This window comes from Sturnira hondurensis, unplaced genomic scaffold (genome assembly GCF_014824575.4).
Source record: "Sturnira hondurensis isolate 20B ecotype Veracruz unplaced genomic scaffold, ASM1482457v3 Scaffold0003693, whole genome shotgun sequence".
NCBI lineage: Eukaryota > Metazoa > Chordata > Mammalia > Chiroptera > Phyllostomidae > Sturnira > Sturnira hondurensis.
Window position 1 is genome coordinate 3,659,656 of NW_028076324.1, and position 25,217 is coordinate 3,684,872.

The 25,217-nt window shown below is 51.8% G+C and overlaps 1 protein-coding gene across 1 annotated transcript; it reads left to right on the forward strand.

Moving 5' to 3' along the window:
* The first annotated feature begins 7,118 nt into the window (after nt 1–7,118).
* Nucleotides 7,119–24,998, forward strand: FAM167A (family with sequence similarity 167 member A). The gene is made up of 2 exons (XM_037042185.1): nt 7,119–7,789; nt 21,919–24,998. The coding sequence occupies exons 1-2, from the start codon at nt 7,436–7,438 to the stop codon at nt 22,180–22,182; spliced, it is 618 nt and encodes a 205-aa protein (XP_036898080.1). The 5' UTR covers nt 7,119–7,435; the 3' UTR covers nt 22,183–24,998.
* Nucleotides 24,999–25,217: the final 219 nt, after the last annotated feature.

The window sequence follows — 25,217 nt, forward strand, 5'->3', positions numbered from 1 at the left end:
CAAATGAATTGTGCATCCCCTCTCATGTCAGCCAGGGCTGTTGGTTGTGAGCAACAAAAAATAATGTTACTGTAAGGCGTTCACACAACTGGCAGGAGGTGAAGACCCCAGGGAGAAAACAGGCAGGACCAGCACAGCTTGGGAAACAGAGGCGAGAGGCCCTGGAAATGAAATGGTCCCTCTGAGATCAGCTCAAGGGTGCTAGGTTTCTACCCACACTGCCCCCAGAGCACTTCTGACACCACATGTGCGAATTTTCCACACTAAACAATTCTCAGTTCTCCGCAACCACCAACTGGGCGTCCTGTGATGTAACTCAATTTGACACTGTCTACCTGAAGCTAGCACCAGATTCTGCCAGTTAAGGGCTCAGTCCCACAACACTGTCTCCCCCTTTCCACACCGATTGCAAGCTCCATGTCGTCACCTGTATTTCAGAATGACTGGCTGTCAATCAGGAATTGCCCACAGCCCCCTCCTCAGATTCAGGTTAGTTTGTGAGAATGGCTCAGAAAACTCGGGGACACACTCCCTCATATTCACTGGCCAAGTGAAGCGGTGCCTAGGACAGGTGTGGGGAAAGAAGGGGTGCGGGGCTCCCATGCTGTCCTCCAAGCACCCCATGTTTTCACCAGCCTGGAAGCTCTCTGAACACCTTCAGTTAGGGTTTTCTTGGAGATTTCATTATATAGGCATGACTGATGAAATCATTGGCCATTGCTCTTTAACTCAACCTGTAGCTCCTGTCCCCTCCCCAGACATCAGAAGCGGGGTTGAAAGTTCCAACTCTCTAATCACATGGTCAGTTCCCCTGGCCACTGGCCCCCATTTTGAGGGGCTTTCTGAAAGCCAGCTCATCAATAGAAACTTGGGTGGGGTTGAGAGGGCCCTGCTGTGAGTAACAAAGATGCTCCTTTCATTTTTATCACTCGAGCGGTCTCAGGAGTGGCCACATTACAACAAGAGTTGCTTGTATTCATCTCATCACCTAAAAGGGTTTTAGGGGCTACGTTGCAGGTCTGATGGAGACCAGATATATATTTCTTATTATATCACAGTATCAAAACCTCTGACAGTCCTTTACCAGGTGAATGGCTTAGCTAATTCCACCTCCCCTGCATGTCATATCTGCCTCCAAGGCTGGACATGGCCACAATGAACCCCACTTGTCCCTCCATTCTGGACTCACACACCAGATTCAGAGGCCTGCACCTGGGCACCTGATTGGCCAAGCTCAAGTCGCATGTTTGTACCTGGTTGCCAGGCACCTGGTGGCTGAGGAGAGAGGACATGATCCTCTGGTTTCAGAGGAGAGGCGCTCAGCCTGTCTGCTGTTCCGCACAAAGTGGGGAGCTTCCTGAAAACAGCAAGTGGCAAGCAAACAAAAAACAAGTATCAACAACTATCCCCTCTGTTATTCTATATTCTCTGTCCAACACATGTTTATGTGGGTTGCAAATGTCAAAATTCATTTTTTTTCAAAGAAACTTAAGCAACAGAGGATGTATAAGCTATATAATCAAGGTCAGGTGGGATGGCTCCCAACAGGGCCTGCCTGAAGACCTCTACCTGTCTCATTCGCTTGCCTTTCTGGTCAGGCAGACCTTGGTGAGCGAGGCACAGCCCCAGGTCAGCATGGAACACGTAGCTTCTGCTGGTGCTGGCACAGAAACTGGGGAGGCTCTGATTGGCTCAGCTTGAGTCATGTGACTGCCCTGAGGCAAGAGGGAGACTGTCAGTCCCCAGGAAGCAGGTAAAGGGGTTCCCCACAGGAAAGAAAATGTTTTTTCCCAGAAGGAAGGAAGAGGTGCTGAGTGGGAATTACCGCACGATGCTGGACAGGGAGGAGGTGTCCGGCTGTACCTGTGACACTGAATAGCCTTCCCTGTGTGGCAGCTCCTAGTCCTGGCACTTGAGGCAGGGTGAGGCTGCTCCTCTCTCCCTGGGCCTGACAGCCTGTGAGGTCAGGTCTTTTGGGAGCTGGTGGTGAAGGTGCCATCCCAGGAAGTCCAGGTCTGCGCTGCCTCTCTGAGCCTGTCCAGCCTGGCTCAGACTTGCGCCAGTGCAGGCCACAGCTGTGTGTGTGTGTGTGTGTGTGTGTGTGGTAGGGGGAATTGGTTCTATTTGCTCATTTAGCCCATGAACATTTAGAGAGAGCAGCATGGCGCTAAGTGCTGGAGGTTTCAGGACACAAAGCCTGGTTCTCACCCTCATGGAGCTCAGTCTGCATAGAGGACACCATCTAGAAAGTCCCTGATAGAAGTGCTAGGGCTTGAAAGGGCTAGCTAGCCTAGTGGTTATAAGCCAGGCTGGAGCCAGGCTTCAGGGGTTCAAATCCTAGCCTTACCACTTAGTCCTGTGACCTTGGGCAAGCTACCCAATCACTCTGTGCCTCAGTCTCCTCACCTGTACAGTGGAGACAATGATAATATTCACAGGGCTGTTGTGGGGAGTAAGTGTGCTAGTACACGTGAGACCCTTCACATGGTGCCTCATGTGGTATGCTCTGAGTACGCACTAGCTCACGTTGCTGTGATGACATCACTGTTTCTGCGCTGTGCTCTCGCTGCATGTCAGGCACACACAGCTCGGGCAAGTCAAGGAAAACTTCCCGAAGGAGGAGATTCCTGGGAACTGAGGCGTAGAAGGGAGGGAAAGGCATTGCAGGCCACGGGGACAGCTTGTACAAAGTCACAGGGCATGAGAGAGCATGGAATTCAGTGGGACGGGAGTGTTGGAAAGACTGTGTATTGGGGAAAAAGAAGGAAATGGTCCTAGGAAAGAACCTAAGACTGGAAAGAGCAGGCACGAGCCCATAGATCCAAACAGAGGGAGGGTGGCTTTCTAGTTTCTCTGGAAGCCTTAGGGTGATAGGGACTGAGTGAGTGAATATAGCCAGCGAATGAGCTCATGCTACCTTTACCAGAAAGAGAGAGAGAGAGAGTGTGTCAGCAGCCCCCTGCACCATCGCCTGCCCTCAGAACCCATCTAGGAAGTGGGTTTGAAAGTTGTCCAAGTGGACAGATTAGGTCATCATGAGATGGGGTGCTGACTGAATGACTGAGCTGCACCCACATGGCCCCTCCAGCAGCCAGAGGAATGAGCTCATGGCTGGCACAGCCTCCTCCCCTCCCAGCCACCATCGTGTTCCATGCTCCGGATTGAGCCAGGCATTTGAACAGCAGTCCCTGTGTGCAGATTAGGTCCCCTGGAGCTGGCATGTCCCTGAGGCACGAAGGCTGACAAGCCCTGAAGGCTGGTCTCTTGCAGGGGGTGGGATGGCAAACTGCCTGGCGGGGCTCACCTCAGCCTGGTGGGATTACAGTCTGACCTTGTTTTTCCGGACGCCCAGTCCCAGGTCTGGCTTTCCTCCTCAGGCTCTCCACCTTTACAAAGCCCAGAGTGAGAAAAACTGTGCTCCCTGGAACAGGAAGAAGTTAGGTTAGCTGTGAAGAAAGCCACCTGCCCAGGTTTTCCAGGGCTTGCCTGCACCCTGGAAGTTCGTGGTTTGTCCCAACAGAGGGAAAACCCCCATGGCCCTTCTGGCCCAGACTCGTTGGTAGCAGACCTGGAGCCAGAACTGAGGCATTCAGCCCTTGCTCTCGCCACGTGGATACCACAGTCAAACCTGGGTCACCTGGGACCCTGGGGCCACGAGCAGGGGTATCTCAGATGTAGGCAGGGAGGGCAGGGAGTGGGGTCTAGTGTGGTGGTTTTGCAAGCTGGGCTTTTTTCTTCCTTCCCATGGCGGACCTTGTACTCTGGCAGGATGCAAATGCGCCTGAGTCCTGAAAATCTGGGGGAAGGTGAAGTCAACCAGCTCCCTTGCTCAGTGGGCTCTCCTGGGGGGATGGTAGGGCACAGAGGCTGGCGCAGGCCGCCCAGCAGGCCAGGGCCCGACAGGACGGCTGCTCAGTGCAGCGGAGGGCCGGCTGGGGCAGTGACTGATGCGCAGCATGAACAGATCTTATCATCTAAAAATAATATTTTAAAAATTAAATGTATTGGGGTGATGGTTAATAAAGTTATATAGGTTAAGAATATTTTTTACAGCGTGACTTTAAAGGTATACTTTTAAAAAGGGGAGCAGGCAGGACATTAAGGGCTCTCTGTTACTTTAATCCTCCTCACAACGACCCATGAAGTCCATAGTATTACCCCCAGGAGCAGCTTCATGAGTGAGGGACCCAGGCGGTCCTGGAGGGCCCTGACCTGGGCTTAACACTCTGCTGTTGCCGTCTTGAAACCCTTAGTTCCTTTCTTTTAACGAGGAGCCCTGCATTCTCGTTTTGCACCAAGCCCGGCAAATGACGTAGCTGGTCCTGGTGACCTCCTGCTTCTCAGAAGAGCATGCAGCAGCAGAGTGGTCACAATGCACTGAACCCACAGTCAGAGACCGGGGGCCCCAGGGGTCTGACCCAAGGGCCCACACCCTCTGGAGTGGAAAGAGCTGACCAGAGTCTGAAGATTCTGTGCCTAAGTCCCACTCTGGGCACCTGCCTGTGGCCATGGGCAGGTCCCTTTGACCCTCCCAGCCTTGATCTTCCCATCTGTGAAATGGGGTGACCCCCTCTGCTGCCCGGGGTTACTGGGAGGAGCAACGATGTGAACAGGGATGTTCTCATACATCCCCAAAGCTCTGCTGATTAAAGGATCACCAGTACCTGACTCACAGCACACTGGCGCTCTGTCCATGCCTCCAAGTCGCCCTGACACTATCTTCACAGACCTCCAAATTGATTTAGAAACCGCTCATTAAAATAACCTCCCCCTTCCCGAGGAGGAAGCCACATGAAGTCATTCAGTCATAGCTGTCGTCCGCCCCAAAGGGGAGACCTTTCTCTAACAGGTTCTTGTTCCGGCTGTAGGTGGCCCTGCCCTCTTGGGTGCGTGTGCAGCTGGCAGAGATGGAAGGGACATGGGACTTCCCATCAGTTTTATCTGCTCATGGTTGTCTGCCATTACATCCTCTCCGAAAAGCTTTGCTGGAAATAATCAGAGCTCCCGTGTCAGTGGGAAGGAGCCCTGTGGGGCAAAGCTGCCCCAAGGCACACTCAGAACAGATGCTGGCACCTCCACAAAGAGGTAGAGGCGCCTGGAAGGGGCCCAAGAAAATTGTTAATGAGGCTTTAGATTAGGAGACATTCTAAAGACACCCATGTGACCGTGAGACGCACAGAAAGATACCCATGCAAACACCCCACCATTTGGGAGCGTGCTAAGCCTACAGAGTGCTCAGGCCAACCTTAGTCCTGCTGATGCCCCAAGCCTGAGAGGCTGGTATTATGGCCCCGTTCGACAGGTGAGTAAACCGAGGCTAAACTAGCCTGACAACTCCTACAGCTAAGGCTGTCTGACTTCACGTCTAGTGTTTATGTCCCAAGACCAGTGGTTCTCAGTCCTGATGGCTCACTCAGACCCCTTGGGGATCTTTAATGACATGCTGAGCCCTGAGTCCACCCAGGTGAACTGGATTACAGCCTCCAGGAGTGTGGCCCTGCAACAATCCACATTTGTGGAAATCCCTTGGGGACTTCACCAGGCAGGGGATCTTCACCTGTGTGGCCGAAGATGAAATCAAGGTTTCTCTGCCATCACGTGGGGTGGAATATCCCTCCTCACTCCTCGGGGATGCCCCAAAGCAGACGGCACCAGAGCATGGGGGAGGGCGGCCAATCTTCCTCCGGTCAGATTGCACCGCAGCGGGAGTTACAGGAATGTCTGGAACAGACAGCAAGCTCTGCTCTTCTGGAGCATCTCCATGCCCTCATTGGAGAGAAACCATGTTTGGAGAGAAGGCTCCTGGGCGGCCCAGGCTGTATTTTGGTTTTGCCCCTCACCCCACCCGTTCTGCCTCCTCCTAAGTCTGCCCCCTGTCACCCAGTGCCAAGTCCCCATCACCCCAGAGGAGCGCTCTCGACTCTTGGTTCCAGTTTTCCTCTTTGCAGAGATCTTTTTAGGCACATACAAGTCAATAAAAATCTCTCTTCCTTCCTGTCCTTTTCACACCAAGGGTGGCATCCTCTCCAGGCTGTGAATGTCTTGTTTTTTTTTTTTCAAGAAAGCTTTATCTTGGACGTTGCTCCACACCGCTTCCTTCTTTTTCACAGCTTGCCCTCAGCCCAGATTTTTAAAACACCTTGAAAGCCGAGAACTTCTCTCCATAGGCCAAACCAAATGACCCTGCTCTGATGTGCCCTGGGGATGCAAGGACATGGAGGTTGGGGGGCCAGGGCCAAACTCTAACTGTGAGTTACTTCTCTACCCTGGGCCCCGACTTTATGGGGCAAGCCCCTTGGCTCAGCCTTCTCCCAGAGGCTGGGAGGCCGAATCAGATGAGAGAGCTGAAGCCCTGGCCCGGGAGGCACTGCAGTGCGGGCGTGAATGTGATAATCACCTTCCTAGAATGGTGAGTCACTCAGTTTACCAGTCAACCATGAGTGCAGTCGGCTCTTCCTGGCTGCAGGTTTATTTGCTTCCTCCTCTGAAGAGGTGAGGTAAGGTGTTGTTCTTGGAGGAAGAAGCTGAGAGTGTGCTGTAAGACTGGCCCGGAGAGCTGGGGCCCGAGGACAGGTGCTGTGGTGGGCGGGGTCGGTGGCTGCTGGACCCAGCGGCACACCTGTGTTCTGCATGGGGACCCACAGGCAGCTGCCTCTCAGAGAGGCCTGAGTCCTCAGAATCAGATGACCTGCTTGCTAATTGCTGGGAGCTCATGGGTGAGTCAGAAACTTGGGTGTCTCACATGTGAAATGGGGACAAAAGCAAATAATTATATTTGTAGTGAGGATTATCAGATTAAAATAGAGATGGAATCATTTCATAAATCGTGAAACGTTGTACAAAGTATTGATTTATTATTCACTTCTCTGTCTCACTTCTAGTCCTGAAGTAGCAATTAGCAGCCTTGTCAGTGAGCCTCTCTGAGTCTCAGTGTCCCCTCCTGGGGAGCCCAGGAGCACGCAGGCCTTGTTCCCACCCTCTGCTGACATCGTTCGCACCCTTCTTGCAGGGCCCTCACTGGCCAGCGGCTTCTGGCTTCTTGCCACCTGCCCTTCCCCACGAGGAGGAGCTGCTTCCCCACCCATCTCTGATCCGCCTGCATCTCCAGGACTGATAGATCTTCTTGGCAAAGCTGCCCCCAAAGATTCCTGCTAACGCTTGTCTGTTCCTGCCTTTTGCGAAGCATGGCGCCCACAGGATTCCGGAAAGAATCTTAAACCCGAAGCTCGGCAGCAGCTCCAGAGGGCACTCTGTGCAGCTCATCCCCAGTCCCTCTTGGCTCCGGGAGCTGCTCACATCCCAGCGATGCCCTCAGGAGCCTTGGCCCCAGCTGGGTGACATCATTCCAGAGCAGGCACCAACCTTGCCTAACCCACCGGGACTCCCTCATCACCTCCACCACCTCCCATGTGTGACGGCCCCTGCAGACTCTAGAATGTCTGTACCCCAGATCCAAGTGGAAGAAGAAGAGGGGCTGGCAGGAGCTGCCCCACCTCCTGATGACCACCTCCGGAGCCTGAAGGCCCTCACTGAGAAACTGAGGCTGGAGACCCGCAGGCCCTCCTACCTGGAATGGCAGGCCAGGCTGGAGGAACAGGCATGGCCCTTCCCGAGGCCAGCTGCTGAGCAGGGGGCATGCGGGGAGGAAGAGCCCTCCCCACCGAGAGAGCCCAGGCAGCACCCCCCTCCTCATGACAGTGCCAGCCAGGATGATGGGACCCGGCCCACAGGCAAGCTGGAGGGCTTTGAGAACATCGACGAAGCTATAGCCTGGCTCAGGAAGGAACTGGTGAGTGGCTGCCCCTCCAAGGATCCATGCTGTTTTCTGTGTGTATTTCTGTGCCTGTTTCTCTCTGTCTCTGTCTCTCTCTGTTTCTGCCCCCATCTCTGCCTCTCCCAACTGCGATCTGTCATCTTTCTATGAAACCAGGAGTAGACTTCATTGCTACGTGGTTGCATGACATCCATGCATCAATAAGCCCCTAATCACAGATACTTATGAAGCCAAGTGTTGCCCATGAAAGCCCGAGCCTGGGAAAGGTGTCCCCAGCCTTTCCCAGTGCCACCCCTGACAGCACAGTCTCCTACTCTCATCCCTGGCAGGGGGCTCCTGGAGTAGGACTGCCCCTCCTTCTCTCTGAACCCTCTCACCTTGCCATCCACCGACACTGCCGCCTGGCTCCTGTGACCATTCATTCAGCAAGTGGAGCTGTCCCTGTCCTTGCAGCGTTGTGCTGGACAGTGGGGTGAGCTTAGGGCAGAGCCATCAGGGCACAGAGCTGTGGCGGGGCCGCTGTAAGCAGCACAGGCTCAGCCCAGCAGTGCTCTGCTGACACTGAGTGGTTCACACGTAGCCACACAGAGGCCAGTGTGGCTGGGCAGGCCTGCAGTGAAGGCTTCCGGCTGAGCTTTAGAGGCTCAGCCTGTATATCAGGGCTAAGCGGCATCCAGGTGAACTGTGTGTGAGTGACAGGCATGGGTTTGGGAGCTGAGGCCAGCAGTTCAACCTTTTTTCTACTCGCGGCACAGCAGGCTCCCAAAGGGGGTGAGCACGCAGAGCTGTGTGCCCTTCGCCCAGGGAGAATCTCTGGTCCCAGGCCTGATGGCCTCTCAGCACAGCCCACCAGAGCTCAGCAGAGGCGTGATGCTAACCCTCCCCACCCGCCCTGTCACCTGTGGCCCAGGTCACACCTGCCCAGTCAGGCCACTCTCACCACAGGTGAGCAAGTCATCAAAGGCCAACTGCCTCCCAGAACCACTGGGAACTTCTGAGTCAACCTCATAGGCAGAGGCCTGTTTGGTTTGTTCTGCGTAATCCTAAAAAATACATCCCCATTGGGGCCTGGAATTCCCCGTGAGTTGAAATAAATAACTGGGACTGGGGTAGGGGGTGTTTGTTCAGAGATGGGCATCTGATTAATTGGAAATCTTTTGTTTTTTTGGTTTTAATCTTTGTCATTGAGACTGCTTCTTAAAAAAAACATCATTCTATTGTCTCTGTCTTTAGTAACTGGGGTGTGACTTGGTTTGCATAGAAGACGGGGCACCTGTGGACTCTCGATGTGTCACCAGACATTGTACCACCACTGGGTGCTCATGAGGATGTAAGAAGGGAGGGGGGTGGACCCTCAGCAGCTGGGACAGACCCTGGACACTGCCCTTTAGATTCCTGAGGACGAACTGCTTTCATTTGTTTTCACAAAGAGGAACAAAAAATATTTCCCTTAATCAAGGATTCAGTTTGTTTGTCGAGGGTTCGTCTGAGGTTCTATTGCTTTTGGGAGCAGAGGCTTTTACTTCCTAAGTGAGCATCCCCCTGTGCCCCCCTTTGGGGCCGAGGTCAGAGGTGGGATCCCCTGTGTGTGAGCCAGTGGGGAGTTCTCTAGAGCGTGTCCTCCTCATTCTGTGGATGAGAGAGGTGCCTTTCAACCCAGGCCACATATTGGAGTCACCCCGGAATTCCTGAAACCTCCCACACCTGAGACCACACCCCAGAGCAATCAAATGAAGACCTGAAGTCAGGGGGTGAGTCCTCGGCAGCAGTAGTTTTTAAAGCTCCCGGGTACTTCAAAAGTCAAGGTGTGAACCTGCAGGCCATGCTCACTTTTCTCGCCAAGGTGCCTGGCCCGAGTACACTGGCTGAGATGAGGAAGGTGAGACAGGTCAAGGACAACCATGGGCAATGGGTAGAGTAACACTCCACAGGTGGAGAGAGGGGCATCCATTGCCAGGACTAACTTGGCTGCCAAAGGTTGTCTTCAATAAGTGCAGGGAATATCAGCATCATTACTCATGCTTTATATTTGCAGGGTATTTCCCACCCTCCCTCTACTCCTCTGTGCGTCCGTGGGTGGGTAATTAGAGTAATAATACTAACAGATTTGTCACTACTTCAGTGCTCACTGTGTGCTAGGTACATTGATGCATTGCTTACCTCTTCTGACTGTGACCTCACCTTCCTGTTACCCCCGTTTTACTAAAGAAGAGCCTGAGGCCTGGAGAGGAACATAGCGATGAGTGAGAGAGGAGAAATTCAAACAGTGGCCCCTCTGGTTGGATCACCTATGCTCTTCTTAGCCACCGTACCACACAGTATCTTTCAAGGACATTTGATTTGATCGCAAGGGCTTTGCTGTGTGATTCCTGAAAACGTAAATTCACAGAGACATCAACAGTCAACAGAATGTGGGGGTGCGGGCAAAGGGAGACACAAGGTCCAACGAGGGAGTCCGCCCTCACTCCATCGCCTCTTTGGTTCTCACAACAAACCGGTGCCACTGCAGTGACTGTCTCCATCTTACAGAGGAGCAAATCGAGGCTCACAACAGTCAGACCCGCCCAGAGTTATATGGCTAGGAAGCAGCAGAGCCAGAGCTTGAACCCAGCCTTCACGCCTGGGAGTCCGGAGCTTTGGGGAGAGAGGCAGGAGGCGAGGCTGCAGAGGCGGCCCCCTGCAGAGGGGACCTGCCACTCTGGCTGCACGGTGGAGGGTCTCTCTGAGCGATGGCTCTCAGACTCCAGTGTGCACACAGGTGACGAGGGTCTCTTGTTAAAATGAAGATTCTGATCCTTGAATCTCCCAGAATCTCCCAGAATAATGTAGGAATAATGAGGCCTGTGATCCCCAGCTCCCAGCTCAGGGTGACAGTTGATGATGTGGGAGACCAATGAGAGGAAGTGGACTAAGAATCAGGTGGTCTTACCTGTTTTCCTTTTCTTGGCTGTCTCGCAGTGCAAAGGAGAGGGGAGGGGAAGGAGAAGAGGCCCGGTGGCTGTATTCAACCAAAATAACAGCGCGAGGCAGTCCCGGGCTGTAAGAGACAGTCAGGGGCCCTTTGGTCCAGGTGTCTGTCTAGTCAGGACAACCCACACTCCCCGAGTGCCTACATTTAGGCACTGGTGTGGACAGAGGCCAGGCGAAGGAGACAGAGTTCCTGTCTTTATGGGGTTCACTGCTTTGTGGAGGAGACAGATGAGTGAGCATAGTGACACGTGTGACAGGAGCTATACTAGAGGTACAATAAATATAGTTCCAAAATGCTCAGGGGAGCTGAGGCCCACGGTGAGTGGTCGCCATGTGCCAGACACAGTGGGCTGTGACACTAACTAAAGGGAAATACACAAACCCCCAACTTCCTTGGCAACCAAATCCATAGCTTTAAGTATAACTGACATTGAGCGTCTCCTTATTTCTCCTATAATAGTTAAAGCCCGGCTCTGGCTGGGTGGCTCAGTTGGTTAGAGCATCATCCCGCACACCGAGAGGTTGTGGGTTCGATTTTCGGTCAGGGCACGTATGGGAGGCAATCCATTAATGTTTATCTCTCGCATAGATGTTTCCTTCTCTCTCTCTCACCACCCCCTCCTCTTTCTCTCTGAAATCAGTAAACACATTCTCTGGGGTGATTAAAAAAAACGAAAACCCAGTTCCTCTGACGGCCACCCTCCTGGTCTAATAGCTAAATAACGTGCTGGTGTCGAATTCGTAGTGTGGATGAGGCACCGGGACATTTGTTAGAATACAGCCCCTCCTGTGCTCTCCATGGAAGTGCAGGCTCCGTGCTGCCGATGGTGTCAGGAGGGTAACAGGTACCTGCGGGGGGTTCTCAGGCCACTGGCCCCTTACCTGGTCACAGGTAGCGTGGGAAGAGTTTGAGCTTTCTAACTAGATTAGACTTCCAGTCAGGCTCTACCACATCCTAGTGGCGTGACTCTAGGAAAACTGGTTAGTCTAGCCGTGGGTTTTGTCACTGTAGAACAGGGGTGATGAGCACCTACCTGGCAGGGTGCTGTGGAGGGACACAGAGGCAGCTAGAGAGGGGCAGCGAGTGCCTGCTGAGTTCCTGGAACAGTCAGGTACCAGGTTATGCTCATCTATACGCATCACATCACTTAATAGGCACTATCACTATCCCCACTGTGCAGAAGAAAAAACTGAGGTACAGTAACTTGCCCAAGACCATCCGGCAGAGCAGGGATTTGAACCCAGATCTGCCGGACCTCAGAGCCCTTGCTCTGAATGGCTGCTACACAGCCAGTCACTCCTGTGATCAAGTGGGTGGGAATACACTTTGCATTTCGCGAAGTTTTATGCTCATTCAACACATCCTCTCAATTTCTAGAACTCTGGGCTGTTACTGTCCAAAGTTTATTCAATGTTGCCCTCTTTCCAAGAACTCCCTTCCAAGAACTCTCTTTTGCAAGTTCTCCAGATTTCCACGAAAATGGTGCTTCTCCCAGATGTTGCAGGGGCTGTTTGCAAAGAAGGGTGCTCATTATTATAATACAAAGGCCAGGCCTGGCAGCAGGTAGGTTCAGAAGGGACAGTCCAAGCCTGAGGTGTTCTCTGTGGTGGACAATTTCTTTCTCAGGGGTGTATTATTTTATAAGCTTGTGGATGTCCCCCTTCCCCTCCTGGGCAGCTGCCAGTGTCTGAAAAACTGGGCACTGCCCTGTGGGTATTGGTCATGTCCCTGGGTGCAAGCCTGAGCCAAACATAGCCAGGGAGGGGACACAAGCCAGGGGAAGGTCCCAGAGAGGCCCACGCAAGTTGGCTAAGCCCTTGATGGTGTGGAGACGGTTTCCAAGTGTGTACCAAGAGCCTGGCACTCAGGAGCCACAGGTCGTAGCTGGAAGGCTGCTCAAGAGCCAGGGAAGAAGGAGGGTCCCAGGCAAGTCAAGAATCTCCCCTTTGTCTCATCCAGCTCCCACCCAGGGCAGGCAGCCCACCAACACCTGTGATGGACGGGCAAAGCCTCCCCTTTCTGATAGCGCTAAGTCTAATACTGCTGGTTAGAATTATGAGCTGAGCCATCAAATCCTTGAGCAGGAAGCAACCAAAGGGATGATCAACCCTCAGTTTTCAGTGAGGGCGGGAGATATGCAGAGAGATCCTGTGAGGGCCCGTCAGACTGCTGTTCACAGGCTCCAGCCCAGCCCCTCCACCCCATGGCCCTCCTCGTCTCACACTCATGTCAGCCACCCCGCAGTCAGTGCTGGCCACGTTTCACAGCACCTGGCAGTTCCAGAGACCTCCCTGAGCACCCAGGGCGTGTGGTGTTGTTGCAGGAAGAGCGGGTGGAGGGTATGCACACAGCTTTGACGTGTCCCCTAACTCTGGCACTTGAGGGAAACCAAGTCGCAGATGCCCCACCCCTGAAATGGGTTCTGAGTTTGCCCCAGTCCCGTAGGTTGCTGTGAGGCCCTCCCACCCCAGCAGGTGAAGCCCAGACCATCTGTTCTTCACCCAGCATCAGACCCGAAGCTCCCACTCCACGAGTTTCCAAGCAGGGAAGCCTAGAACTCAAGAAAAGTCTAGAAGTCCCAACATTGGTGCGTCAGAGCTCTCCTGAGGGCTCTCTCAGGATGTCAGGGCACCTTGCCACCTGCCTTCCCATTTGACAACTGCCCTGGCCAAAGCCGAGCTCCGGTCAGCCGCTCAATGAAGTGAAATCCTGCCTGCGCCAGGTGGCACTTCCTGCAGGCGGGAGCTCAAGAGGCACTGCCAGGAGCTCCAGGAAGAGCAGGGAGACAGTTCCCACCTGGGGCGTCTCCTCTGTCCATCCTCTCGAAGGGGGCCAGCCTTTTCTGTGGTTCGGAGAGACGAGGGGGCCAGCCTTTCCTGTGGTCTGTCTGAGGGCCCAGTGGGAATAGCCATGCTGTGGGCCCCACTCCAGCAGCCTGGCCTGAGTGGCACAGTCCCTGGGACTGGCTGCCGGTCCCAGATGGCCCCCACTTCCTGTCCTGGGCAGTGGTCAGCAAGTTGGGGAAGGTCCACACAGGTGAGCCTGGACCTTGTCACGTCTCAGCAAAGGATATCCATACCTGGGAGGGTCCCCTGCCCCCATTTTAAACCCTGAAGTACTTTGGCATCACGAGCTCCATGACACAGGATGAGCCACTTGGTGACGGAGACGCTAACACAGCCGCACCCTCCCTGCAGGCTGACACAGTCAATGGCACGAGTAGGTGCTGTGGTAGGAGTTGCCCGAGGTGAGGTGTGCCACCAGCCTGCAGAGATGGGGAGGTGATGGTGAAGGCTGAGCAGGACCCGAAGGATGATGGGGTGGAGGGAGTGGTTCCAGGGCAGGGATGAAGACCCAGTGTGGCTGCTGTGGGGGGCCAAGGGGCTCCGCATGGGGGAGTTGAGGCTGGAGAGAGCAGGGCACCAGGAGAGCTGGTTGTACCTTTGAAAGATTTGAAGAAGGGGAGAGACTTGCCCATTGCAGGAAGCGAGGAGGAGAGCATGACGAGGGGGCTCTGGTGCAGGCGAGAGGTGGCAGTGGGCGTGCTAACCTGAACCTCTTTCCCACTATGGCTTCTGGGCACACAGTTTCTTTCTTGGGTGTACAGCGTCCAGGCCCCCCTCATTCCAAGAAGCAGTGTTATGAGGTCAGGGAAGGGGGTCAGCATCCTCTTTCCACAAAGCAGTCACATCACCCGCCACTCATCTCGTTAGGGGCCGACCTAGGGTTGTATCTAGTTAGTCCCTTCCAACTGCTCATGCTCCAGCCTGGAGGTTGTGAATCCAGGGTCAGGGCACCAGCAAGAGCAGGAGAGGGCCCTCTTCTGGGTCACAGGCTTCTTCTCACTGTGTCCTCACGTGGTGGAAGGGCAGAGGGAACTTTCTAGGGTCTCTTGTAGGAACGCAGAACCAGCCTGGTGCCTGCCTTGGCTGGGAGGTGCTCCTGGCACAGCCCCTGTATGCCGGGAGTGGTGGTCTGCTCCCTCCGGAGTGCAGACCTTTGAGAACAGGCATCCACCCTCCCCGGAGCCAACAGCTTCCCCTGGGAATAAATGCACACGCTCAGTCTGGTTTCTAGGTGTGTGTATGTGGGGGAAATTGTTACATTTCCCCCAGAATCTAAATTGCCATCTAGCAGAGCACTTCAAAGACCCGTACTCACCTTCTTTCTTAACAGCATTATTCTGGCTCTTTCTCAGAGGCCAAGCCCAAGGTCAGATAATGCATAATATTTTATCCAGGCTTCTAAATGCATTCCTACACAGCACTGATTGAAAGAATAAACTGGACGTTTCAGGACAGGTTACACAGTCTTTTCAAGCTTCAAGAATTAAATCTCGTAAGAGAACAGAGAATGTTCTGTTCCCTCACACGCGGCTGAGAAAATGGCCTGGAGCCTATTCCCAGTCTCTCTCCAACATCAGTCAGGGGCTAATTGCAGCTGTCAGGCTGGGACAGCTTAGNTGGCTCTTTCTCAGAGGCCAAGCCCAAGGTCAGATAATGCATAATATTTTATCCAGGCTTCTAAATGCATTCCTACACAGCACTGATTGAAAGAATAAACTGGACGTTTCAGGACAGGTTACACAGTCTTTTCAAGCTTCAAGAATTAAATCTTGTAAGAGAACAGAGAATGTTCTGTTCCCTCACACGCGGCTGAGAAAATGGCCTGGAGTCTATTCCCAGTCTCTCTCCAACATCAGTCAGGGGCTAATTGCAGCTGTCGGGCTGGGACAGCTTAGGTAGGAACCTTAGAAATAGGGATTAAACTAAATGCCCTTGATCACCTTGCCATCGGTTTCTGTCTGCCAGGATCTGTGCTAATTACGATGCTCCCCAACCCCGCATATTCATTCACCTCAGGTTGGCCCCCGGGTGCTGGGATTTCACTGGGGCAGGCATTAGAGATACATTCAGAAATCTCTGCCCCCAGTGTGCTTTCAGATTTGCACAGGACCATGTGCAAGCTATTGTCCCTCCCTTCTTGTTTTTCCGAACTGAGAGAACAGAGGCTTTCAGAAACAAAAGTGCACAATTCTCCAGAAGACAAAGAAAGGACCAGCGAATAGAAACAAAGCAGATCATGAATAGGGTTCCGTGAACGCCTTTTGTTGGAAAGAGGCGGATCTGGGTGATGATGCTCCACACATTTGCACCGGTTTCAGGAAGCGGCACTGGGCTGAAGAACTGCTTCTGCTGCTGACAGTCTGATATTTACGTCCTTTGTTGTCTTTTTAATCTCCTAAACTATTTAGGACACTTTAGATCTATGGATATCAGATCCAGGAAAGCACTGGAGTAGATCCCGTTGGCCACTAGGAGTAAAGGTATTCTCTTCCCTGCGACGCCAGGAGATGAGGTGGTCTTTCAGACAGAGCGACTGAGCAGGGAGTGGGCAAGGGGTGCTGGGAAAGGAAGCAAGTTCTCCAGATTTCCACCAAAACGCTGCTTCTTCCAAGTGCTGCGGCGGCCATTTGCAAAGAACAAAATGCTCTCCCTCCCTCTGTGGCCGCCGTGCCTCTAATGCATCAAGAGAAGCCGTCAGCCTCTCGGCCCCTCGGCCCCAGGGGGATCTGGTCAGCACCCGCTCCTGTGCAAGTTAAAGACTGTGCCACACAGACCGTGTCTCCAGCTGGCCAGGACGGTCCCTGGCCGCCAGCACCTGCAGCCACACTTGCTACAGACAGGGTGACCAACCATTCCTGTTTGCCCAGGGCCACGGAGGTTTCCAGGCTATGGGACTTTGGGGGCAAAAACCAGGAAGGTCCTGGGTAAACCAGGTCATGTGGTCACCCCAAATTTATGGCTTTTCTTGTTTTTTAGTTGCAGTAATATATATAACACATCAAATTCACCATGTCAACCCTTTTAAGTGCACAGTACATTAAGTACATTCTCCGTGTTGTGCTACGGTGGCCACCATCCACTTCCAGAACCTTTTCATCTCCCCAGACTGAAACGCTGTGTCCATCCCCCTCTCCCCGGCCCCTGGCAACCTCCGTCCTCTCCTCTGTCTCTATGAATTTGACTGCTGCTGTAGGTACTTCATATAAGTGCAATTGTGTAGCATTTGTCATTCTGTGTACGGATTTTTTCATTGATATATTGTCCTCAAGGTTCATCCATGTGGTAGCATGTGTCAGAATTTTCTTTCTTTTTATGGCTGAATAATGTTTATTTATATGGACATACCACATTTTGTGTATCCATTCGTCCATCAGTGAACCCTTGGGTTGCTTCCACCTTTTAGCAGTGACTGTGAGCAGTGCTGCTGTGAACACGGGTGTGCAAGTACCTGCCCGAGTCCCTGCTTCCAGTTCTTTCGGGTGCACACCCAGAAGTGAAGTTGCTGGATCCTCTGGTAATTCTATGTTTAATTTATTGAGGAACCACAATATGTTATCCACGTCATTTTACTGCAGGCTTTGTCTTTATTTGGCCCGCTCAGAGGCAGAAGAGCCCCTCTCCTAACGCCCCAGGAAATCACTAGTGACCCATGAGACTGGACTAAAGAGACCTCACAGCAAACCCCTTACACACTCAAATTGGATCAGCCTGTCCTCTGAATTTCCTCAATGGCCCCCCTCCTGGGTGTCTCCTCTCTCCCTGGTCTCTCACCACCATCCCCCTCAGCCACCAAGGCAAGCTAAGGACATCTCCTTTTGCAGAACAGTGTAATTACCGCCTTTAACTACTTAATCCTGCCCTCGGGGATTCACCTTATATCTTAATAAACAACCTAAGAAGCATTCCTGTCTGATGGGAGGACACAAACCTGAGTTAGCTACAGCCCAGCAGAGACCACACAGTTATTGCAAGAGGCCACTGGTCCTCTGTGCCGCCCCCCACCCCCGCCCCTTCATGTGCTTTCTCCCCCGAGGGGAGCCAGCCCTGTGTGCTGTCAGTGATGCAGTGACATTGCTTCCCCGCTCACCAAGCTCGATACAATAATTACAGGACTGCCGGCACTCCCTACGGGCTGCACCTCTGAGAATCCAACCAGCGCCCTCATCCCCGGGACGGGGGATTAGAAGTTGGCACGTCCTGCTGTTGAGCCTCTGCCAGGGAACGCACTGAATCCACGCTGAGAGTTGAGTCACTGGGGCCGGCTTCTCAGGTTTTCAAAAATAAAGTCTTAAAACTGGGAGGCCCTGGCTAGTTGCCATATCCTGCACCTTGGTCTGGGAAGAAAAGACTTCAGCTGTGAACCACTTACCTTTATCTGACTGGCGTTCAGCTTGCTTGGCCTGTTACTTACCATCTAGTTTTGCTTCTCTCAGTTCTTGGAATCTGCATTACGCCTTTTCTGTAGATGTAGAGACAGAAATTCAAGGAACATTAGCAACTTGTCCAAAGGTACACGCTACTGAGGAGTAAGGTTCAGCCTGAACCCAGATTCTAACCCCAGAGCAATGGATTTCCCTTTGTCCGCTGCCTCTGGGACCCAGCCCACTTCAGGTGGACAGAAGTCATGGACAGCCCCCAGTTCTGGGCTCTGACAGCCCCGTGGTGACCTTAGTGCCACTGCCCACACACAGCTTCTTAACTTCTCCGAGTTGGCCTCCCCAACCAGGAAGCAGATCAAAACACCTCTCCTCCAGAGCTATGGGAAGATGCAGTAAGTAAAGTATGGAAACTGCCTGTGACGTGATTTGGCAGAAGGCGGGGCTGTGTTGTTGTCATGGCCCAAGTGTCTCCGTGGCAGAAAGGAGAGGAAAATGCAGGAGTGGTCCACCCCCAGACCCGGCTCTCCGTGACCACCTTCAGGAACCGCTGTCCTCCGCACAGGGTTGGTGAGACACGCATTCACTACAACTTCCTGAACACACTGACTTTATGAAAGTCCTCTCAGTTGCATGAGCCATGAGGACACGGTGCTAAGTGGAATTAACCAGTCACAAAGGACCAATACTATAGTTTTGACTCATATGAGATCCCTAAAGCAGTCAAATTCCAGCAGACAGGATAAAGCGGGGGTGGCCAGGGGCTGGAAGGAGGGGGAACGGGAGGTGATTGGTTAATGGGGACGGGGTGTCAGTTTTACAAGATGAAATAAGCATTCCGGAGCTGGGTGATGGCAACAGTCACACAACAGTGTAAGTGCAATCAATGCCCCTGAACCGTACACTTGGAAATGGTTAAGATGGCAAGTTTTATGTTATATGTATTTAGCCACAGTTGAAAAAGTTCTGGGGAACATGAAAAGGCCTCCTAGCCTTGAGCCTTTTGCTTGGGCTTCTTGGGGGGTGGTGGGAACTTTTTCTGCATGCTTTTAGTCGGGTTGCCTCTCAAGTGGAGACTCAGTAAGTGTTTGAGGTGCAAAGTCACCCTTGGAAAACCCTCATGTGGCCGCCGAGTGGGGGAAGAGAGGGCTAACGCTGCCATTTTTTCTTGCAGTGTTAGAACAAACACTTTCTTTGAGCATCAAATGAAATAGTTGATTTAGGTTCAGGGGTCGTAACAGAATATACATTACTCCTGGGCTGGGACACTTCCCTGGAGGAGCCCTCAGAATCAGGCCCCTTCTCGCGCTGGAGCAGAGGCGAGCAGAGTGGCCAGTCTCCAGCCCTGTTGCGAGTGTGGTTTTCTTTCTCTCCTTCCTCTGGTGCAGAGTCAAGTGCATCCAGGCTGCATGAGGTGGCTCCACCCAGGTGGCCTTTGTCCAGTCAAAGGAAACTGGGCAGGTGCCTTCCTATCACCTCTCTGCTCAGTTGACTCTGATGGGTTTTAAACCCTGCATTGTCCTTTGAACTTTGACCAGATCTACTGGCCATAGAAAAATGGCCCCTTCTCCCCAACAAGCACTTACTGGCAGGCTGCATCTCACAGATATTCCCAGACGCCTGCTCAACCTGAAAGTCTCCAACTTTAAAGGATCTTTTCAGACCAAAGATCCAATTCCTGAGGCCAAAGTTCAAATATAAATCATAGAGTTCCTAGCTTTTCAAAGAGATCTATCTTTAAATTAAACACTGCCAAAGAGGAGTGATTTGAGGAAAACCCCCAGAAGACCTTACCAAATAAAACAATGCATGTGAGCTGGCCCCGTCTTTCACACAAACTTGTTTCTCTCCTTCAGAGAGTTTAGGCGGCACCCAGACAAACGGATGAATGACCGGCGGCCCGGCGGCAAGCCTGCCATCATCAGTCTGGTGTTCATCTAGAGCACAGATTCTTGCTGGCAATAAATTTAGGTTGTCATGTCTAAGGATTGAAGTGGAGGCTATAAACTTCAATCCCAACTCTTCCATTAAATACTTTGCTATCACCAGCTAAAACTTTCTGCCTTGATTTTCCTCATCTATCATTGGAAGAGACCTATAGAAGTACATGAAAGTGAAAGAGAGAAAAGAAATGAAATGCTCACCAGTGAAGTCGTTTATTTTTCTACCCTGCAATGCACTGGATTTCAAATCTCAAAAGTGTGGGAAAAGTGAGAGCATTTGGATTTATCTACATAACCACAGGAAAGGCCCCTCTGGTCCTCACGGTTGATCTTTCTACATCAGTTTGACTCCAAGCAGCAGGTGAATGACACGGCTGAGACACAAAAAAGGCACAGAAACACTAAGCAATAACCACTAGCAAACACAGGCAGAGCAAAGGGTGAGAAGGAGTCAGATCCCATGTCAAGCAGCTGTGACCTTAGTGACAGAGGGGAACGCTCTGCACTAGGAGCCTGGGCCGCCCGTGAGCTCCAGCCCCACCTCTGACACCGCACAGCGTGGAACTGCGCAAGTCACTGAAACTCCCCGGAACTTGCAAAACACTCCAACCTTCCTGCTGGAGCCCCAGGACTGGCTGCGAGGTTCCAACAAGGTTAGCATGCAGACAAGTTACGGAAACGGTACCTGCTAGGCCAGGTGAGGAGTCATTATCACATCCTTCCCTAAGAGAAAAGCTGACACACTAGAAATGTTACCAACCTCCACCTAGGTCCCTAAGCACAGAACTGACTCCATACCCCCCACTCCAACTCTGCCCAAAGATGCAGAAGAACTTCGTTGCCAGCAGTTTGGGTTCCTGAGTCTGAGTGTCTGAATGTCTGATCCCAGCTCTGCCATTCAGGAGCTTTGTGACTTGACAAAGCAACTCACTTTGCTGAGCCTCTGCCTCTTCGTACAGAAACTGTGGGAGTAATGATGCAATTACTTGGCAGAATTGTAGAAGGTTGGCTGTTGCATATTAATAACCCCTGTTATGGACTAAACATCTGTGTCCCCCCAAATTTACATGTAGGGGCCCTAACCCCCAAAGTGGTGGTATTGGGAGGAGAGCCTTTGGGAGGTGACTAGACTTTGAGGTCGTGAGAGTACTATAGAACAGAATAATAGAATTCTAGTGTCCTCTAATAGACACTAGCCCCATAATAGAATTTGTGTCCTTATAAAAAGATAAAATCTTCTCCTCTCCATCATGTGAGGACACAGTGAGAAAGTGGCCACCTGCAAACCAGGAAGAGGGTCCTCACTAGGAACTGAATCAGCCAGCAACTTGATCTTGGACTTCCTGACCTCTGGAACTGTGAGAAATTAATGTCTGTTGTTTAAGCCACCCACTCTATGGTATTTGTATAGCAACCTGAACTAATAGCCCAAGAGCTTAGAATGGTGTCTGATTTACAGTAAAAATTCAATAAATTTAGCATGTATTTATGTTTCACTCTTTGGAAACTTTACTAAGAAATATTGCAGACATTCTAAAATGTCTCAAGAATAATGTAACAGCACACCCACCACCCAACATGAGATGTGAAACATTACCAACACATGTTGAAGCCCTGGTGTACCTTCTCTAATCACATTCTCTCAGAGGTAACCGTGCCCAGAGGTAACCGTGCGCCTGAATTTGGTATTTGTCATTCCCATGCATTTCTTTATACTCCAACTGCATCTGTACATATCTGTAAACAATGAGAATGGGCTGGAAATACCATTAAGCCAGGACTGACGTGCACTTCGTCCAGAAGGATTCAGACATAGCATCTAACTTAGCACTAAATATTGTTTAGCAAGCATGTCCTCATTTGTCACTATGTGTGCCCTCTCACTTCTCTGAACTGGGAACGTGCTCGTATCTCCAAGTGGACCAATTGGTGATGCATACTATGACTTAGGTCTCCTATTAGCAGCCAGTGCCCTGGCTCATTGCTGGTGTCCCCTCCTCCCTTCCAGATGGAGATGCGGCTGCAGGACCAGCAGCTAGCCAGACAGCTCATGCGTCTGCGCAGTGACATCAACAAGCTGAAGATCGAGCAGACCTGCGACCTCCACAGGCGGATGCTCAACGACGCCACCTACGAGCTGGAGGAGCGTGACGAGCTGTCAGACCTCTTCTGCGACTCCCCGCTGGCCTCGTCCTTCAGTCTCTCCACGCCACTCAAGCTCATTGGAGTCACCAAGATGAACATCAACTCCCGGAGGTTCTCCCTCTGCTGAGGAGCCCTGGAACTGGGCAGAGGAGCCAGAGCTGGGGGTTTGGGAGGCAGGGAGGAGGCATGAGAAGGGGGTTGAGGCCGAGTTACCCCACAGGCAGGACTTCCCTGAGACCGGGGAACCCTGGACCCCCAGGACCTGTCAGCAGGTGATCTCCCCAGTTTAAGAGCCCGACATCTCCATGACCGGTTCTCACCTAATACCCAAAGAGTCTTGCAGAAGGGCCATTCCACCCAGGTGTCCAATGAGCCCTGGGTTGCCAGCATGACACATCTCAGTCCTCCCCTCGGTGACCCATATTCTTGTTTCCTGGAATCACTGGTGCTATGAGAACTGGGGTCCCAAACGGGGGGCCCCAGAGCCGTGATCCTTGCCAAAGGCTTCCCCACAGGCCCTGAACCACCAGGGAGAGGTGACTGGATGTGTCGGATGTGCCCACCTTGCTGTGGCTGTCCTCTAAGTACTGGCTCGAATTCTCCCTTAAGTAGGTGACTCAGCAACCTTGACAGGGACCCACCAGAAGAGGAAAACCAAAAGGATGCCGTGTAAGTTGTATCCATGTTGTGCCAGAGTAGTTTTGGTGGAGCAAACACAGATGCCCCTGTTGCCTGCCTGGCCACAAGCACCAGTCCCAATCTCCAAAGAGTTCCTTTGCCATCAGCCCACCACCCTGGGGGAGCGCTTAGGACCACTGGTGACTGACCAGGCCGCTCTGTCAGTGAGTTTCCCATAACTGAATTCTCCCCGGGGCCAGCCAAGGTGCCCTGGTGGATTCTGACAATGTCACCTACATCACCTTCTTGCCCTTCCCAGAAAAACTCGAGGGAGCCCAGACGCTTGCCCTGAGCTCTTCCGAGATTCTGTGCCTAGTTTAAATGACTAATTTTAATTGAATCAGACTGTTACTAATCTGTCACTAACCTGTTAATAACTGTTTGATTTTTGTCCAAATGGCAAAGCCAGATGGGTAGGTAAAGTATAGAGGTTCAGGATTTTATTTTAAAAGGTTCTTCCTAATGCCAAGCACAAGGATCAGGAAGGTGAGGACTGAGGCCTGAATGGGTTAGGGAAGTTAGCCTGGGAGAGTGCCACAAGTCAGTGTTCCCGCCAGCTGGGCGGCTCTGACCTACGGTGTCATCCGGTCGGTCGAGGCCTCTCCTTCACAAAGGAGCACAGTGAGGCCAAGGAAGGAAAGAATGACTTCCCTCCGGCTACACAGCTCATTAGTGGCCATAGAATATTGATGTGTTAAATCATTCTTGAGAATGCCTGGACAGATCCTATATCAATGAACTTGAACTCCAAAGATGGTCCTAAATGCTTTGCCAAACCCTACAAACTGCCAACCTCTACTCTCCACCTCATTCAGCCCCCACTAGCGCCTCCCATTTTGCAATTCAGAATATTTACGTGTCACTCAGAGCAATGTCTGGACAGCAGACCCACAGAACACACGTTACCAATCACCAGTAGTCAAGGTAAGCTGTCCTGCTGCTCTGGTGTTCCTGTTTCGTCTTCCCGTATAATCTTGTGTGTGCGCAAACACACACACACACACACACACACACCCCCCAGGACCTGCACTGGTGTTTTTTTTCTATGGCCTGGGAGTGGAAAGATGCAAATGAATGGTCTCTAGTTCAACAGAAAATAAGTTGGTCTGTTCCTTGTGATTTCAAAGAGCTGGAGGGTGTATGCTCCCTTCAAAGAAGTTTTAACCACATGGCCAAGTTTGTTTTGGCCCAACACTGAGCAGTGACAGAGGTCTGAGCCCCAGAGCACTCATTTATGGAGACCTCGGAGGAAGGCCAGGCCCCTCGGGCAGGAAACAAGGGAGATTTTCTCTACTCTGTGATTTCTCTCCTTAGGAATCCATACAAGCACTGCCAGGGCTCACAGAGGCAGGCGTTCCTGCCAGCCTTCTTCCAGATGAGCCCCGAGGTCGTGCAGTGTCAGGAGGGCCTACCCACGCTCACCACACTGCTGTAGACACACATACACATACATGTACACAGGAAAGCTCATTCCATATTCAGGAAAAAAAGGCCAACCTGATTTTGTTTCTTTCTAGAAATCAGTCATCTCAGTAACCAAAATAGTTGGAATCAACTACAGTTGAATGATTTAGTTGAGTTTCATCAACCCAATTGAACTGGAGTCAGCTGGGTGATTTAGTTGCTCAGTTAGCCTAATGCTTGCTTCTCCCCCGCCTTTTTTTTTAGGTTTTGTGAGAGTAAACTGAGTTCAAGGAACACTTTTTTCCCACATAGGTGAAATATCTCTGCTATTTTGCTTAGTTCATCCTCAGAGAACTTTATTTTGAGATCAGGAAGAAGGAGAACGAGGAGGGGATCAGAGAAGAGAGGTGGAGGGGGAAAGAGGTGTGTTTTCCTACTTGCTGTCCAGTGTCTGTTACTGCCTTTGTCTCCACAGTCATCACAAATAATTACCCAAGTCAGTTCAGCTTGTAAAGTCTCTGCTGTGTGTGGGGCAAGAGATACCAGCTCCCAGAACAACCTTACGGCTTACCATGTGTATACAACACTGTCCTCAGTTTTGCTCACTGTCTACCCGTCTCCCTGACCTCCCCAAGGACCCCTGGGTGTAAATCTCAAAGTCTCCATTGACACGTCCGTGTGCAGCGATGTCCGATGCCTTTACAGGCCCCTCCGTGGTCACAGAGGCCCGGAGAGCCGGCTCCAGGCCTCCTCCTCATAGCAATACCAAGTGCTATTACACAATTGGTGGGCAATTGCTAATTTTATTTTTTACAATTATTTGTTTCTATACTGATGCTAGAAAAGTGAAATAAAAGTATTTCAAAAGAAGATACCTATCTCAAGAGGAGAAATTTACTTCCTTTAAAATTGTCTCTATTGTAGCATAGAGCTGAACAATTACCTAAAAAAAAAAAAAAGAATGAAAGAGAGAGAGAGAGAGAGAGAAAGGAAGGAAAGATTTGAGCAGTCAGCCAGTGAATGGAGAAAAAGTTTTGCCCCAGTCACTCTTCTCCCACTATGGTGCCTCCCTCCAAGGGG

Coding starts and splice junctions, on each gene's coding strand:
- FAM167A (XM_037042185.1), top strand. CDS start 7,436: ATGTCTGTACCCCAGATCCAAGTGGAAGAAGAAGAGGGGCTGGCAGGA. Junction 7,790..21,918: donor CCTGGCTCAGGAAGGAACTG/GTGAGTGGCTGC, acceptor CCTCCCTTCCAG/ATGGAGATGCGGCTGCAGGA.